This window comes from Ornithodoros turicata, chromosome 4 (genome assembly GCF_037126465.1).
Source record: "Ornithodoros turicata isolate Travis chromosome 4, ASM3712646v1, whole genome shotgun sequence".
NCBI lineage: Eukaryota > Metazoa > Arthropoda > Arachnida > Ixodida > Argasidae > Ornithodoros > Ornithodoros turicata.
In genome coordinates, this window is record NC_088204.1 from 72,285,234 (window position 1) to 72,302,531 (window position 17,298).

At 44.3% G+C, this 17,298-nt stretch overlaps 3 protein-coding genes across 3 annotated transcripts in view; 1 reads left to right on the plus strand and 2 right to left on the minus strand.

Moving 5' to 3' along the window:
- Positions 1-865: 865 nt before the first annotated feature.
- Positions 866-2,582, minus strand: LOC135393430 (TNF receptor-associated factor 3-like). The gene has a single exon (XM_064623868.1). It carries the CDS (start codon positions 2,436-2,438, stop codon positions 1,005-1,007), a length of 1,434 nt encoding a protein of 477 aa, XP_064479938.1. The 5' UTR covers positions 2,439-2,582; the 3' UTR covers positions 866-1,004.
- A 5,264-nt stretch (positions 2,583-7,846) lies between these two features.
- LOC135393437 (uncharacterized) overlaps positions 7,847-17,298 on the plus strand; it is a 119,506-nt gene continuing 110,054 nt past the window's right edge. Inside the window, exon 1 of the mRNA XM_064623873.1 lies at positions 7,847-7,874. The gene's annotated coding sequence lies outside the window, so the exon portion shown is untranslated. The remainder of the gene's footprint in view (positions 7,875-17,298) is intronic.
- LOC135393436 (TNF receptor-associated factor 6-like) lies at positions 7,900-9,992 on the minus strand. The gene has a single exon (XM_064623872.1). The coding sequence runs from the start codon at positions 9,887-9,889 to the stop codon at positions 8,534-8,536; it is 1,356 nt and encodes a 451-aa protein (XP_064479942.1). The 5' UTR covers positions 9,890-9,992; the 3' UTR covers positions 7,900-8,533.

Sequence of the window (17,298 nt, forward strand, 5' to 3'; positions counted from 1 at the left end):
TGAGGCAATAGACCTCTCCCTGTTTGTATGCAAGTGACGTCATAGTGTTCGACAGCGCCAACAATTTGGTAGAGTTGAACTAAACGCTCGAAGCTAGAGGCGAACTTGCTTTCATCCAGTTCAAGGAAAGACGCGTCTCCGAAGATGCGCAATGAACAAAATAAAGAAAAAAGTGGTGTTCCTTCACGAATTTTTTGCGGACGATCTACCGAACGGATTTTTGTCCTGAAAACGGCTAGGATATCAGGTCAGATGTTCTCATTGGGACAACTTCGTAGCTTTTATAAATAAAAAGTTAATTAACGATTTTTTGGTAATTAGCTATTTGACGGTTGAGCAACATATGGCCAAGAACGTCCGCCGGCCCGGAGATGATAGAAGTTGGTTTGGTTTGGTTTTAAGAAAAAATAAAATGGAGAGTTGGTTTCACTAATGGGAGGCCCGCAATTCCACATCCATTGCACCAGCTACCAGTTAGTTATGATAGAAGTGAAAAGTGAAGGATGTGTCTGGCATTCCTTTCCTTAGGTGATCCGGGGTAGCCGGCCCTCGTGATGAGGGCTACAATCCCCATTTCTTTCCTTCAATCATAATCGTCGTCATCATCATCATCATCAGCATGTCTGTATCCCTTATAGGTTTTTATGAAAAATCTGCATCGAAAAAAAAGACACCCTATATATTGTCATTGGGCCGAACTTCCATCTTTGGTAAACAAGAAGTCCATTATTGAAAATTAGCGGGGGGAATGCTTCATTCGCGGTAGCTAGTGCGCCATAAGGCGGCGCGCTTAACGAATAATATATCGCCGATTAGTTATTGAAAAAAAAAGAAAGAAAGAGAGACGATTGCCATGACTAAAAGACACGATTCTGACCACAGTTATATTAGACACTATGTATTTAGTGTACACACTTACATGAGGTTCTTAAATTCCTGCAGTGACCCATATATCATGGCGGTTAATACACAAGAAGCTGGTGCTTTTGGGCTCATAGCTTCAGTCACATACTGCTCATGACGAGGGTAACGCCAACAGTAATTGAGTTCTCGTGAACAAAACCGGCATTCACTGCATCTTCCAGTTTGCACAATTTAAAGAAGCCGAAGCCGTCATTTACACTTTCGACAGGCCTATTGAAACATTCTGGAAACGTTTTAAACGTGTTTGGTACATCAACACAATGCCGAGTATTCTTTTTCTCGTCAGATGGATGCACCAAGGTGAGTGTATAGGGCAATGAGAAGGGCCATTTCAAGAGGGAGTCGTTGGTGCCACGACAAATACACAGACAAGCACCTATGCACATGATGCCATCACATTGTTTGAATTTCACACCTAACTTTACGGAGTAGCCACACAATGCAAAAACGTCAGAGTAGGTTATCGCAAACCCCTTCTCATTTGCTTTCTTGTTAAGCTCGTCGACGTCTTGGACGTGAAAAAAGCCAACGTTGCCTCCGCATCCATTTGAAACTCGTAGAGTTCGGAGGATATCTTTCATGCTGCTCAGTTTGTCGTCAGTTGAGGACGAATGATCTTGCATACGTTTCGACATCCCTTCAAGTTTTTCGGAGCATTGTTTCTGCCCTTCACCAGATGTCACTACGTTCTGAGCTACTTCTTTTTGCAATTCGATCAGAGCAGTCAGCCTGTCCCGGTTTGAAGTAACGATATTCCGAACTTCGGCGCCACGTCCAACTTCGTTGCTAAATTGGTCTTTAATAGACGATAGCGCTTCCGTAACCGTATGCAGACGAGAGGCCAAGTTCGACACACCTTCTGTGGAAAGCCTATGTTCCTCTTGAATCGTGCGGAGTACTTGCGCATAATTCCCGACGCAGTCTTTCGTAGTGTCGATCCCGGCAGCATGGCTATTTAATTGGTCTTCCATAGCACGTAGCTTATCCGCTATATCTGATAGTGAGGCGTTGATCTCTCTTCCAATCCCGACGACGCTGCTGTCAATGTCAACATCTTCCCTCGGTCTATTTTGTGCCCCGCATTCTTCTTCCATGTAATGGCTGATTATATCTTTACGGAACACCGTGGCACAGCACTTCCGACATGTTAATGAATGAAACTCACAATCCTTCAAGTAGTGAGATTTCATTTGTTCCAGCGATCCGACGAAGGTGCAGCCATGGTTAAAGTTGCAACAGTGAATCTCCAGTTTCTGCAGATGTGTCGTTCGGATTATTGAAGTTTCCACTTCACTTTCATCAAGGCCTTGCTTGTCGCGTGGACACCGTCGGTCGCTTCGAAGAACGGTCTGGTAACATCCCTCACAAAGGGAATGGAAACATTGGAGCCTGAAGATCTTCTCTGGAATGACGGAGCACAAGTCACACGACACTGTCGACGGGAGATCCACAAATCGCAAGGGACGCCAGTTTAGGGCTTCAAAGTGTCCCAGAAGGTAGCTTGTGGAAGACATCCCACAGTTAAAGAAAACGAAGCCTTCGTCAGGTCTGCAGCAGGGAAAGAACCGAGCCGTGGCGTACAGTGCATGCGTCTGTATCACCCAGTACCTTTAGAATCTTTAGCACGGCAGTACTTGAATGCCTGCGCTCGTACTGATAATAAGTGCGTGGCTCTTCTTATCGGAACAAGGGCAAGTGCGTCACGTTTGGCTGATGGCCACGATAAAGCGTCATACGATGTTCAAAGACGTCTATCTAACGCTTTGAAGTGCTTTGGGTGACGGTACGGGCTCCGACTAGCAGTCCTATTGTAATGCTATTATTACCCGATAAATTATTTCTTGATTTTCCAGCCTAGTCCAAAACACGTTAAATAATGCAAACGAAGGCTTGGATTTATTTCCGCTCATATTTTTAAAGAGCGAGGTTCTAATTGCGATAAGTACCGAATTAGTAGTTTATCCAATATGAAAATGCAGTGCGATGTGGCTTTCAGGTGGCGTACGCGAAGTGTCGCAGATATGAGGTTAGCAGCAGGCGTGTAATGCATTGCGTGTGCCCTTCTCTCCCCCTTTCCTCCTCCCTTCTGTGCTGAATTGCGGTGTAAATAAACTTTGTAGTTGGGCATAGTGTGCTCCTTCCTCTCAATCTGTGTCCTTTGTGGTGTAGCTAGAGAAGAACTCCAGAACAACGAAACATGCATTACCGAGTTTTCTGCTTCTCTACGACATCAGTGTAACATGCATAAATGCCATGCATCAGTCACAATTTCACAGCCCTTACTGACATAAGTGCACGTTGTACTGAGAGAATGTACCGTAGTATTAGCATAGCTGGGCGAACTCACTCATGAGGGCCCTCATGAGTGCCGCTCACTCTCACCTCACGCCTTTGAGGTGAGGGTGAGTGAGGGCAAGCCCGCGATGAGGCCATCCGTGAGTGCACTCATGAGGTTTTACCCTCTCCTCTCCTCTCCTGTGAGTGCACTCATGAGGTCTCAGGTGCGCCAGGTCTGTGTGGGCAAAGCCACCAGTGAGGCATGAGGGGTGTAAGGTCGGTATGAGTGCATTTAGAAATGAGGTCAAATGAGGCATGCGGGACATGGGCAAGTTATGAAGGCAGTCACTCGTGAGACCTTCTCTTTCCTATTTTTTTTTTTTTTTCATCAGCATTAAACATATCCCTCATCCCCCTTCAGGAACGCGAAGCTTACTGACGACGCTCAAGGCATGAGGCTTAAAACGGTACGACGTATGTTCTGAGGGCACTCACCAACCTCATGCCTCTCATGCATGAGCCATGACAGCATCCCTCATCATGATGTTGTGCCGCAGATCACAGGCCTACTTCTGATGGCCCTCATGGATGAGATGAGCATGAGTTTTAAACCTTGTGAAGGCTCTTATACGACTGACTGCAGTGAACCGCAGTATAATTCCCTTTTACTTTTTTACGTGGTTGGAGTGGACGAGTATCTATTTATTGATAAAGAAGAAAACGAGGAGGAAAGGTCGGCAGGGACCAGAGTTCGAGGTAGTTCGATCGTTACATGTAACTCGTTACTGTAACTAAGTTCATTTTTTTTAGTAACGTGTAACTTAACTCGGTACTTTTGCGCCGTGGTAAGTTAAAGAGGAACTCGTTTCTTTTTCAGGTAACTTTGCAACAGTAACATAAGTTAAGTTCCAAGTTACTTTAAGTTGGCTTTTCACTGACGTTCACATATTTTCTTGCTTTCTCTCCGGTTCCTTCGTGGCATTTTTTGCAATAAAATGTGATATTCAATCAATGACAGTATTTTATTCAGGAAGTAAGAAACCGCTGCCATTGAAATGAAGCTGAACCGTTGTGCACCCACAGAAACGATCTAAGCGTGTTGCACTCCTCTGCAGGCAACTCAAGGCCTAACTCAACTGCTCACGCGCTCTGCACCTGCGTAATCCTATTTTGTGTCCGAAGTAACTTGGAAGTAACTCGTTCTTTTTACTAAGTAACTCAGTAACAGCGAGTTACATTTCAGGCTTAAGAACTTCGTTATTAAGTTAGCTAGATTTTTCACACGGTAACTTAGCTCGTAATCAGTTCTTTTTGGCGGGCAACTTCTCAATCTATGCTGGTAGGCCGCTACCCCAGGGAAGAAGAGCCCTTGCTTCACAGACTTCGATTGAATGTGGCGCGGACTCTACTGCTCCTCTTTAAGATGAGCCACCTTTCGTCACCCAACTGCCCCACCTGTCATGTTGGAGGAGAAATCCCGCACTTGCTGCTCCACTGCACTCGTTACCACCAACATCGTCTTCTTCTACGGTCGCGCATCGCTCGCCTGACTGTTTCTGACTTATCCCTAGCTACACTGCTAGGCCCCACACAATACAGTCAGGTGACAAAGGAACCTGTTCAGTTTCTGCGGATCTGTAGCCTTCTGGGTGAACTGTGACCAGTTTCGTGTTTGTTTTCCTTTTGTTTGTTTGTTTGTTTGTCTTTCTTTTTTTCTTTCTGCCTTTCTTTGCTGGGAATAGCAAGCTGCAGTAGCGGTGGCTAACCTTTCCCTCCTATTTTTTAAAATATAATAAACATATTCCCACCCTGTGTGGGAGAAGAAGAAGGAGGCCACACCAAAGTATGCGTTGTAGAACTTACCTTGAGATGCTTCAGGAAGTTGCTCGGGTTCTTCACAGTTCCTGATATTGCTTGATTCGGGCAAACTGCACAACAGCCCACAAAGTTCTCTTTTTTTTTTTCATCAGGTTTTACCGATGCATTTTGGTATCAAAACTTCGCAATGAATGTCTCGATTCCACCACGGTTCGAACGGCTCCTGCGTCCAATGCACTGGCGGTTCTGTCGCAAAGTGTTGTATCCTAAAGGTGCGTCCTCACTATGCCGATCCGCAAAACCGATCGGCATAGTGAGGCATAGGCGCACCGAGAAAGTCGATCGGCATAGTGAGAACGCACCTTGACATCGGCCGTATGAAACACCACCTCACCCTACGCGCTTTCCGCTGCGCCAGGCGAAGCATTGCATCCGTGTATTGTGTTGTATGCAACCGGGCTTTGTGAGAATTGTGATTTGTTCCTTCTACTTCTATGTGTAATTGCCCGCTCAATTACAATGTTATCCTTGTTCTCCTCAGTTGTGTGAATCAAGAGAGGCTTGTATATTAAGAAGGGCCGCTTCAAGGGGGGGGGGGGGGGTTCTCAGGGAGCTCGTTTCTATACACTCTAAATCGTTTCACACCTTTAAATGTGTAAAATAGGTGTATTAACAAAGATCACACCCCTTTCACACCCTAAAACGTTGTTTTGGAAGTTCCTGAGGGTGTAACAATGGTGTACTACACCCTCAGGTGAAATAGGGTGATAAGTGTAGGAAGGGAGTATGTTTATTTTCGTTCACATGAACGAAAGTAAATATATACAACAACAGGGAACGGGAAGTTACATTACAGAAGTGCATGGCGTGGATTTACAACACGTCTACCATCTATAGTAATGTATGCAGATTTAGAAGATCTGTTGAGATACTACTTAAATTTCTTAAAACACGTTGCTCCTCATTGCAAGACAGAACAAATACATGATAGTGCTCATCATACTCAACTGTAGTTAATGTTTGTATGAGAAAAATGGTATCGGAGTTAATAACATATATGCCTGTAATCTCAACGAACACGGGAAAGTCCTCCTTGGAAGATGAAAGGCTGCGACCACACATACATTTGATGAAATTGATGTCTTCTTGCTAATGAAAGGGTAATGTTCTTAAAATGTCGAGTTTTTCTAGCAACATCTTTAAAATGCTGGTTGTTTCCCTTCGAAACGCATACACCTAGGAGAGGACCAAACATCCTGATGAGTCGCGGATAATGAACAATGTAATGCATTTTAGATATTTGTAGTTACACTACAAAGCCTTGAAGAAACGAATAAATGCAACGTTCTAAGTAATGAACGTGCATATGGGGGAGGTGCCTGCTCATGAGAAGGTCTACAATTTCACGAAAAGCTATACACAGCTGCCATGCTTCATTGCCATGCACAGCTGCCACGCCACACATGATTTTCGGCTGTGCATGTTTACACACATATTTGATCACCTTGATGTACATACATATATGGACCTCAATGTGATTATATGCAATATGCAGGTAATTGTGAATACACAGTTAACAGCATATATCCACGAACCCAGCAGATTTATTCGGCGTTACAACCTTTACACCCCAATTGCCACGAAGGTGTTAAAATACACCTGAAAAGGTGTGCGCCACGAACATTTTGATTTAAACCCTTTAAGGTGTAAAACGATTTAGAGTGTACTTTGGCCATAAATGCGAAGGAGATCAAGGGTTGCTGCTTGTTCTCTCTCACAATTAAGAGCAAGAGAAGAGCGCAATTCTGTTGGAACGACAAACTTGGCCTCCATAGATCTGTCGCTTTTCCCGGGCCGTTCCCTCGAACTTTGGTTCGACCCTTTTTTTGAAAATGGCATCGGAGCAGCAACGGAACATTGTCATTGTGCCGAACTTCCATCTCTGGTAAACAAGAAGTTCAGTATTGAAAATTACGTGGTAGAATGCTTCAGGCGGTAGCTAGTGCGCATAAGGCGGCGGGCTTAACGGGGAATATATCGCCGATTAGTTATTGAAAAAAGGAAAGAAAGGGAGACCATTGCCATATTAAAAAAAACACAATTCTGACAACAGTTGGAGTAGACACTATGTATTTAGTGTACACACCTACATCAGGTTCTTAAATTCCAGCGGTGACCCATATATCATGGCAGTTAGCAGTGGTGGGCAGTATCGCAGATACATGTATCTTCGGTACAATCTTTCGATACATTTTGTGTATCAGTATTAGGTATCGTGTGCCAAAAATGAGAGTATCGGAGTATCGGTATCGAAAATACATTTTTAATGTATCGTGTATTTTAACGATACTCGATACTAAAAAAAGACGCAAATATTGAGGCTGTTGTGAGACTTAGGGTCGGCGGCACTCGCTCAGGCGGTAGTACAAGCCAGGCCGCAGCGGCGTAGACATGTCGACCATAAATTCGTTCGAAGCTTACGTCTGCGCGCGCGCTCCATCGTCAAGGTCGCCCGGAGAGGAGGCCGTGGGCCCTGCCCTGGGACGCGCTCGTGGGCGCGCGCGGCTTCTAGTTGGTTCCAGAAGAATCTCTTCCGTCTCGGCGGGCGCGCCGAAAACGCCCTACACAGGACCGTGCGCAGGACCAACCTCACGGCTTCTGGAACTGCGCTGCCCGATGTCCCCCTCCTCAGTGCGCAAGAGCACGTCCACTTGACTTGAAGTGTGGATTCCGCGTCTGCCATGCGGAAAGAATAACCGCCGGCTTAGCTTGAGCACTGTAACCCGTTCTACAGCTCACAATTCACAACGGTCAACTAAGAAAATCAAGTCAGAGGCCAAGTCAGAGGCTACCGGGTAAGTACTGCAGTACCAAACGATAAAAGCGGCAGAAAAAAAGTTTCAGGTTTATTCGTATGTATAGTCAAGTTCTCACAGACCGGTACGCACGAAGAACATTGTCTTAAAGAATTGTTTTTTGCTGGGCTGTTTATTGATGCGATCGTTTCAACGTACCCATGGCTTCAGTCTAAAGTTCTAACAAGACTAGCTGCTTGGATAGTGCAGCTTCATTAAGTCCGTGCGGTCGGATACGTTCAAGCCCTGTCAGAAAAAGTGCGCTATAAAAATACACTAAAGGCTCTAGAAATAACGAATAAATGTTTTTACTTCCCTAATCGTATTACCAGCTTTATTATATTGTTATTTCAGTGATGTAACCTTCGCGAATCATAACACCAGCTTTATTATATTGTGATTTCAGTAATATAAACTTCGCTAATCATAACACCAGCTGTATTATAATCGAGATTTCAGTTATGTATCAAAGTATCGACGATACAGTACCGAGTATCTGTATCGAAAATCAATTTCGGTTCTGTATCTTGTATCGGTATCGGAAATACAATTTTTGAGGGTATCGAGTATCGGCATCGAAGATACTTTTTTTTAAGTATCTTGCCCAGCCCTGGCAGTTAACAGACAAGAAGCTGGTGCTTTTGGGCTCATAGCTTGAGTCACATACTGCTCATGACGAGGGTAACGCCCACAGTAATTGAGTTCTCGTGAACAAAACCTCCAATCAGAGCATCTTCGAGTTTGCACAACCTAAACAAGCCGTAGCTCTTATTTGCACTTTCGACAGGCCTATTGAAACATTCTGGAAAATTTTTAAACGCGTTTGGTACATCAGCACAATGCCGAATATTCTTTTTCTCGTCAGATGGATGCATCAAGGTGAGCGTATAGGGAAATAAGAAGGGCCATTTCAACAGAGAGTCTTTGGTGCCACGACAAACACTGAGAAAAGCACCTATGTACATGATGCCATCATATTGTTTGAATTTCACACTTAACTTTACGGAGTAACCAAACAACGTAAAAACATCAGAGTAGGTGCCGGCAAACCCCTTTTCCTTTGCTTCCTTCTGAAGCTCATCGACGTCTTGGACGTGAAAAAAGGCAACGTTGCCTCCGTATCCATTTGAATCCCGTAGAGTTCGGAGGATATCTTTCATGCTGCTCAGTTTGTACTCGGTTGACGCTGAATGATCATCTTGCAATTCCATCAGACCTATCAGCCTCTCCCGGTTTGAAGTGACGATATTCTGAACCTCTGCGCCACGTCCAACTTCGTTGCTAAATTGGTCTTCAATAGAAGATAGCGCTTCCGTAACTGTATGCAGTGTAGAGGCCAAGTTTGATACACCTTCTGTGGAAAGCCTATGTTCCTCTTGAATCGTGCGGAGTACTTGAGCATAATTCACGACGCACTCTTTCGTACTGTCGATCCCAACAGCATGGCTATTTAATTGGTCTTCAATAGCACGTAGCTTATCCGCTATATCTGATAGTGAGGAGTTGATCTGTCTTCCAATCCCGATGACGCTCGTGTCAATACAAACATCTTCGCTCGGACAGGGAGTATTTTGAGCCCCGCACTGTTCTTCCATGTAATGGGTGATGATGTCTTTAAGGGGTACGGTTGCACAACACTTCTTACATGCTAGTGGATGAAACTCGCAGTCCTTCAAGAAGTGAGATTTCATCCGTTCCAGCGATCCGACGAAATTACATCCATGGTTGAAGTTGCAACAGCGAACATGCAGTTTGTGCAGACGCGTCATTCTAATGGGGAATGCTTGCACTTCACTTTCAAGAAACCCTTGCTGGTCGACCGGACACTGTCGGGTGGTTCGAAGGATACTGCGATAACAATCCTCACAAAGACGATGAAAACATTCCAGCCTCACGATATTCTGAGGAACGACGGCGCATAAGTCACACGATATCGTCGATGCAAGATCCACAAATTGCACGGGACGCCACGCCAGGGCTTCAAAGTCTCCAGGAAGGTAGCTTACGGAAGACATCTCACAGTCGAAAACGAGGCCTTCGTCGAGGTGGCAAGAGATGGATACGTGGCAGAGATTGCGTGCTCCCTTTCTGTATCACCGAGTGAAGTCTATATAGCGCTGAGGTAGTTGGGCGCCAGACACTTGTACCGATAAGAGGACTTTTTCTCGGAAGAAAGGAAAGTACGTCACGTTGGATGATGGCCCAGCTAAAGACAGCGTGTCCTCCCATTTCGCCTATTCCCATTTTGCCTAATGCCTTTTAGCGGATTATCTCGCCGTCCCTCAGCAGGTTCACGGAATTCGAACTGCAGAGGGTACTATTTGGCCTAATGTACGCTGCGGACAGTCCACTTCGCCTACTGATCCGTGTCACGTGAGGAAAGAAGGCGGTCCCCTGGCGTGCCGTCAAAGGTCACTTTCGCATCTTCACGTAACTTTACAAACTTGTTGGTTTCATCCAAGCATTGTGTTGATGCATTTATTTTTAGTTCTTCCTCAACAGTCAATGTGAGAAATTCGTTATTCTATATCGGAAAGTCAACGTTAATTACGCAACTCCACATAACAACCTTATCCCTTTGCTAGTTCTATTCAGGCTCGTGTTAATTGCGGACGACTAACTTCTAACAGAAATACTTTTCCCGGTACCGATTTTAAAAATATATCGCGACCTGAACTCCGGCACCGAAATAAGGTATCGGTTACTGTAACGGCGTAACAGTAACAACCCTGCGGAGTACCCATTCCGTCCTAAACACCGAAAGCTGCAGCCAACAAAGGGTGAGTTGCTGAGTTGAAAGTTGAAAGGTTGATGTCTCCCGGAATTCACGCACTCACCAAAACTGGGATGTTATCATCTCTCAATATATTGCCAAATCTATATTATGCACCAGTGCACTCACTCAATGCACGCAGTATGGGGGTGGGGGATATGTTTATTATATAAAAAATACGAGGGAGAAGTTAGCCACCGCTACGGCGGCTTGCTATTACCAGGAAAGAAAAGAAAGGAAAAAGGCAAAGTAAGACAAACAAAAAGCAAAATAAACAAACAAAACGGAAAAACAGTATAGGTTTGCCCAGGAATCAACCTTGCATCAACCTTTCCCTTCTCTTTTTTTACTTTGTATTAAACATATCCTCCCCAACCTTCAATTAACTTCACTTTATCTGACCTTAGTTGTTCGTGGTCCCTAAAAACCCGAATCATCATCATCATCATTTCATCTGCCAGAGGAGGAAGCGTTTAGGGGGTATATATTTATTAGAACAAAGAAAAAAAAGGAGGAAGCGTCAGCCAAACGGGACGTCAGATTGCTACTCCGCAAAAAAAAAAAAGAAAAGAAAAACACAGACAAAAAAAGAAGAATAAAGTGAATAAAAAGAAAAGAAAATAATTAGAAAATAAAGGATAAACTAACAAACGGTGAAAGACGGATGAGAAAAATTAAAGACAAAGATGACTTAAAAAAAAGATGAGGTTAATGCGTTGAGGGCAGGGTTGCGGAGTTGGGTGCCCCGATGGCAGTTTTGGTTTCAAGGTGCTGGTTTCTGCCCTCTCACCCTTTGCACCGCACGCAGCACGGTCAAGAGTGAAATAACCTCGTCTTCGTGCTTCTTCCGTGCTTGGTAATGTCAATCTCCTCTAGCGCTGCTGGACTTGCCAGTATGGTTACCGGTCCTTTTCTTTTATTGATGGAATTAACGGAGTGGAATCGGGTTGCCAAGCCATTCCAGGAATGGGAACTGACCATACTTTTGCATTCTGAGGGATTGAAAGGAATGGAATTATCGCATATCTCCTCAGAATGGAATTGGAACGGAATTTCTTTACGTCGAGAAAAACTGCACCGGTGAGGTTGCGTTCAGCCTTCGCTTGTTGCACTTCAGCGACAAGATCCTAGTACGCGTTGTCAATTGCTGAAAGTCCCTGACGAAAGCCTGCCATGATCTCAGGAAAAAAGCGCGCGCTTGCCAGGTACCATTGCTTACTGCATTGCATTGCCGATTTTTAAATGCGATAGCCTTCTTTAACTCACTTTTGGGCCTAGAAAGTGTAGTGTCAGTGGAGAGGGGCGCTATCGCTATCACTTTCGCGATGCGTTATCTCCCCCTCATTCGTTTCTGTATTGTGCTCCTCGGCTGATAAGAAACGTTTCGGCGGGCGAGGATTTAGCAGATTGGAAGGTCTTCATGATAGCGGTTCCTGAAACATGATATACCCTAACTACCGCATTTTCTGGTGCAATACGCGCGCGCATTATACAGTAAAAAATGTGCTCTGAAGAGGTCCTGCGCGTTATCTAACTGTGCGCGTTATACACGGAAATATTTTCCTACAGAGTTCCTTTTCTGGTCGGTGACGTGCAAATGCTAGACTCTTCCAATGTGTGCAGGTGAGTTTCTCCCAAATCTCTTAGGGTCAGTGGACAAAACCGGAGAAAGGGACTTCGTAAATGATGCTGCTTATATAGGGATGCTATTGAGCGCTCAATAATCCTGAATCAATTTCGGAAGGCTGGAGTGATTGAGAAGGGACGCGGAACTAAATATGTTGCAAATAACGCATACGTATATATTATACACCGGCTCGCTTTATTGTGTGTTGGAATGAGAGTACAGAAGCTTGTAGCAACATTGCCGTGCGCGTTATATGCACAGGTGCGAGTTATACATGGAACTTTTTTTCAAATTCGGCCCGTTTTTAGGGGTGCGCGTTATACGCGAGTGCTTGTTATACACCAGAAAATACGGTAAATGCGATAGCATTTCTGTAACGCACTTTCGGGCCTCTGTAGAAGGTAGCGTCAGTGGTGAGGGATCCTTTCATTCTCGCGCTGCTCCATCTTCCCGTCGTTTCTTGTTTATCGCGCACCTCAGTTGATAAGAAACGTTTCGGCGGCCGGAGATTTAGCAGATTAGGAGGTCCTTACGACAGCTGTTCCACACGATAAGCAAAATACCTGATTCCTTTGAAGCGGCTGACAACATGTTGTGGATCTTTGGTTTGACAGCTTATTTTTGTTCTTGAAAAGTAATTGTTCACAACAGAACAGACAACAAGGTGTTGTCAAAAAATGGCGCCTTTTTATTAACCACGTACAACAATAATAAGAAGACTCGTAGGAGCAACTTTTATTTAAAACGTTAAAACGAGACTTTCGTGTAGAGCCTGCACTTCATCAGGTTGTAGAGTAGTCGGCATGTGGCAAAGCACACTCCCATTGCTGCAAAAGGAAGGACCCAAAAACGCGTGACGCCACATAAATACAAAAGCATACTAAACCTTCAAATACTTCCGTATAACTATTCATTACCAACCCATCCTCGTACTGCCGAACCGAACCTTCATATGCACTGTCCCGAACTCCACCTAAACTCCCGAAAGTAGCGAGTTTTACTACATCCGAAAGTGTTTACGATAACAGTTCCGGAAACCCCATAAGCCAATCGCCATATTTGTTTCGAGCGAGTGACATCACATTGCTAAGTTTGGATTTGGTAACTTCCCTTATCATATTGTTTTCATTGACTTATTCCGAGTAAAACGGAAAGTAAAAGCGGAGATTAAGAGGTCACTAATAAATATTGCTGAATTACTCTCAGTGTTTGATTTGCAAATGTCATCGATAAGCCCTGACAATGTCGCTACAAGTGTAAAGTCAGTGAATGAAAACGTCGAGCAAGTGAGTGAGCGAGTGGGAAACGTGCTCGACACGCTCCAACAAATAAGTGCTACGTTAAATGATATGAAAGGAATTAAAGGGAAACTGAATCCTCTGTTGCAGTGTCCCGAGGAATTGACAAAATTTATGAGTCTGACGTTGAAGCTAGAGAAAAAAATCCCACTCGTGAAAGCGAACTCCCACAGCGGTTAAGTTCGTAGAGGAACGTGTGTACACTTCGTATTCCTCCACGGCAGCGGAGGAGGAAGCTTTCTTTTTTACTGGAGGCTTTAAGAAGATATTCCGTCATATGTCACATGCACACAATATTATTACTTATTGGATGATTTTGCATTGGATTGGATTGGATGGCAGGACACGTAAGTCTGATGTGTGTGTGTGCTTTGTGGATGCTCTGTGAAGTTGCACATACACTTTACTGCATCCGATACTCTGTCGCTGAGACTCGCACTGTGCAAGGCTCCGTGCGATACCATTCTCAAGAGTCGCTATGCAATCCCCTTCACCTGCAGGTTCATGCACCCAACGGACTGGGCGAAGGGCATCGTGTGCAGTACAGTTCACCCAAAGGCTGACCTAAATGGTGGTCGTAATAACGGCGCGCATTGCAGGCCAACCAGTGCTGAAAACAATGTGGTTCTTATTGAACCGGCACCATCCCTATTCACTCTAATTGAAGATGGTGTCAGTGATAACGGTTCTGTTTGCATTGGCATAAGACTTCACCCTGAAATGGCGTAATAAATATCTTCGAAGAGCGCGCCCCGTCTGACATGTAATTGTTCGTCTATACACGTATGTACTCCGTTGTTTCTTGTTTCTTCGCAGCAAGAGTCATCCTGATAGGAGGAAAACGAATATTTATTTCTCAGTTTGCTGGCACGGCAATGACGTCATGATGTGCGGGCTCGTTATGTCCGCCTTCACACTCTTAGAAAAAAGGGTGGAGCTGTTACACCTTCTTGGAGGTAATAGTTGTCACATACGTTGTACCAAAAACGTTGCGAAATTCTACCTGCTACGGTCACCCCTAAAACAGAACTTCACCGCATAGCACGTTGTCCGCCAACCGTTGCCACGAATGATAGGGTTACCGCTTCTGATTCGGTGAGCGAGGGGGGCGTACGCCTTTTTGTAGCAATGTAGCAAGGGAAAACAGAGCAATACATCGTGTTACCAGGTAGAATAAAGAAAAAAAAAAAAAACTGGCACACACATAGCCGTCACTATGGACGAACGTATATGGTTGTTGAATGTGCTACTTTTAGAATGCGAATAATGTTCGAACCAGAGCTATTAACGCCAATCGTCACACCGGCTGGTATGTGACCGGCCACAGTTCGAACTCCAATGTTACTAACCCCCTTTACCCCCCGTAGCTGTTCACGACTCCAGAAAAGCGTAAGAGCAACAGTGTTTCATTTCTCATGAGTGAGTGGGTGAACTGCAAAAAAAGCAAAAAAACAAAACAAAACAAAACAAAACAAAGTGGAGTAAATTAACACCACCCATGTGGAAGCCGACTACTCCATACCACGTGGACAACTCTGAACGCATGAACGTACATACACTTGGACTGCAAACACTCAGATACGAAGAGTTCTCGTCAAGAAAGCCAGCATGGATACGCAACATTTCATTTTCTTCGATTTAGGGACGCAGATATCCGTATTCGAGATTTGGACTGACCTATACAGGGTGTTCAAAATTAAGCTTTCACGAGCGCTACGCAAACACAGCGATGACAGAAAACCGGATGATAACTTTACGCTACTTGTGTAAGAAACAGGTGCTGCTAATTATCTAGCACATGTTTCTTACTCAAGGAACAGAAAAATAGCACCAGTTTTTCTTTTGTTCGCCTATTTATAAAGTGCCAGTGAAAGCTTAATTTTGAACACCCCGTATATTGGAGGAGATGGGCAGTAAGTTTTTTTTTTTGTAGTCGACTACAGCTGCTACGTCTTGAGAGTGTAGTTGAACTACTATTGTAACTAATCATAGCACCAGTACTTAGAACTACTTTAAACTAGCTACATAGTTTAACTACATTTTTAACTACCTTGACGTTTTGTGCGCGGTGTCCAGAATAAAGTGCACCGACGGTTTATTAGGGGCCGCTGCTGTCGCATTCTGCGGATGACGTCATTGCTCCTTCGGGGAGCATGGTGAGAGATAGCGGGAGGCATTGGATGGCGATGCGAAATAGAGCGCCCCCTTGTGCAAGGCTGTGGTGGCGCTGCGGGCGACAGGACAGACGCTCTCGGTGGCGGCTCTCCACGGCGTTGTTATGGTCTCGTGACCGCGATACGCGGCGTCGGCGGCAAAAGGGTTTTGGGTCCAGCGTTGTGTACGAGTCTTTGAGCGAGTTTATATTAATCTCACTCCGTTTATTGCTCAACTGATAGTTGTTGTTTGAGAGCTCAGTTGCTATGCTGTGAGATTGGGGTGTACGGCACGCATACGGCATACGACAATATAAATAAATAAATATAAACGAAAGGACGTGCACGATAAATTACGCCACATTATATGGCTTCCCGTGTTGCTACACTTTGCATTATAAAGGCGCTTTCGCGAACCAGTCCGTCCACAAACAGCCGTGTGCATCCCGTCGTGTATATATTAGACTTGGATACTTTCCTTTTAATTGCCTAATAACGCTTTTGCGACTCGAGCGCGTATATTAGCAGGCTCCAGACTCGCGCAATATTATTTTGGTGATGGTGCATATGTTCAGACAAGAGCGGAGGAAAGTTGTTCCCCCCAATTTGCTTTATGTATTTATTCACTTCAGTATATCATTCTCACATACTAGTTTAAATTTAATTAGCGATTAGTAATACTGCAGTATAAAGAATTTAGCACACTACAGTGCTGTAAGATATATTGTAAGCACCTTATGGCTGCAGAATCACTGGGTGGATATCTGTAAAATTTTAGTGCCTTCTTTTCTGTGGTGGTCACTGTCACTAATAGGGATTCAGTTGAGTGTTGTGGCAATTCCAATGTAAACAGTCATCTCCTATATTGGAAAGTGAGTGATTATGGTCAAACAAGTCAAAATAAACATGATACCTTCTACACTACCATATCTGTGATTCCTAAATGTCAGTATGACAAGGTATGAAGAAATGTTAACGTAGTGCATGCTATCCAAAGCAAGTTCTTCCACATCCCCCTCCCCCATCTACAAACACCCAGAAAACAAAAAAAAACTGGTCTTGGGTTTGCCTCTGCTAACATAATTTAAATACACAAATGCAGGTATATGCAGTCAAACACATTTGCAATAAGGAAAGCATGAAGATCATTGCAGTTGCAACGGTCATGTCAGTAGGTCATGTACATCTTGGTATTTTCGAAATTTCTCGTACATTTCCATGTCTTTTATATTCAGCATGCTGGACATCTAGTGTGCAACACCTGATATTGAATCAAAATCTGAGCCAGGATTGGGTCATGAACACACCGGTGTAACCTGAGCAACAGAAAGGCAGACCACATGTCAACAAGTTGCAAACCGTTGTTCCATCTTGCACATTTGTCATGCTCATCTAGGTATTTTTGAAATTTCTCAACGTGCTGGACATCTAGTGACATCCAGCACGTCTAGATGTCCAGCACGTTTCATATAAAAGATATGGAAATGTTTGAGAAATTTCAAAAACATGTGGTCTGCCTTATTGTTGCTCATGTTACACCGGTGTGTTCATGACCCCATACTGGCTCAGATTT

Bases quoted from the DNA above. Each gene is read 5' to 3' on its own strand.
- LOC135393430 (XM_064623868.1), bottom strand. From the start codon at position 2,438: ATGTCTTCCACAAGCTACCTTCTGGGACACTTTGAAGCCCTAAACTGG.
- LOC135393436 (XM_064623872.1), bottom strand. From the start codon at position 9,889: ATGTCTTCCGTAAGCTACCTTCCTGGAGACTTTGAAGCCCTGGCGTGG.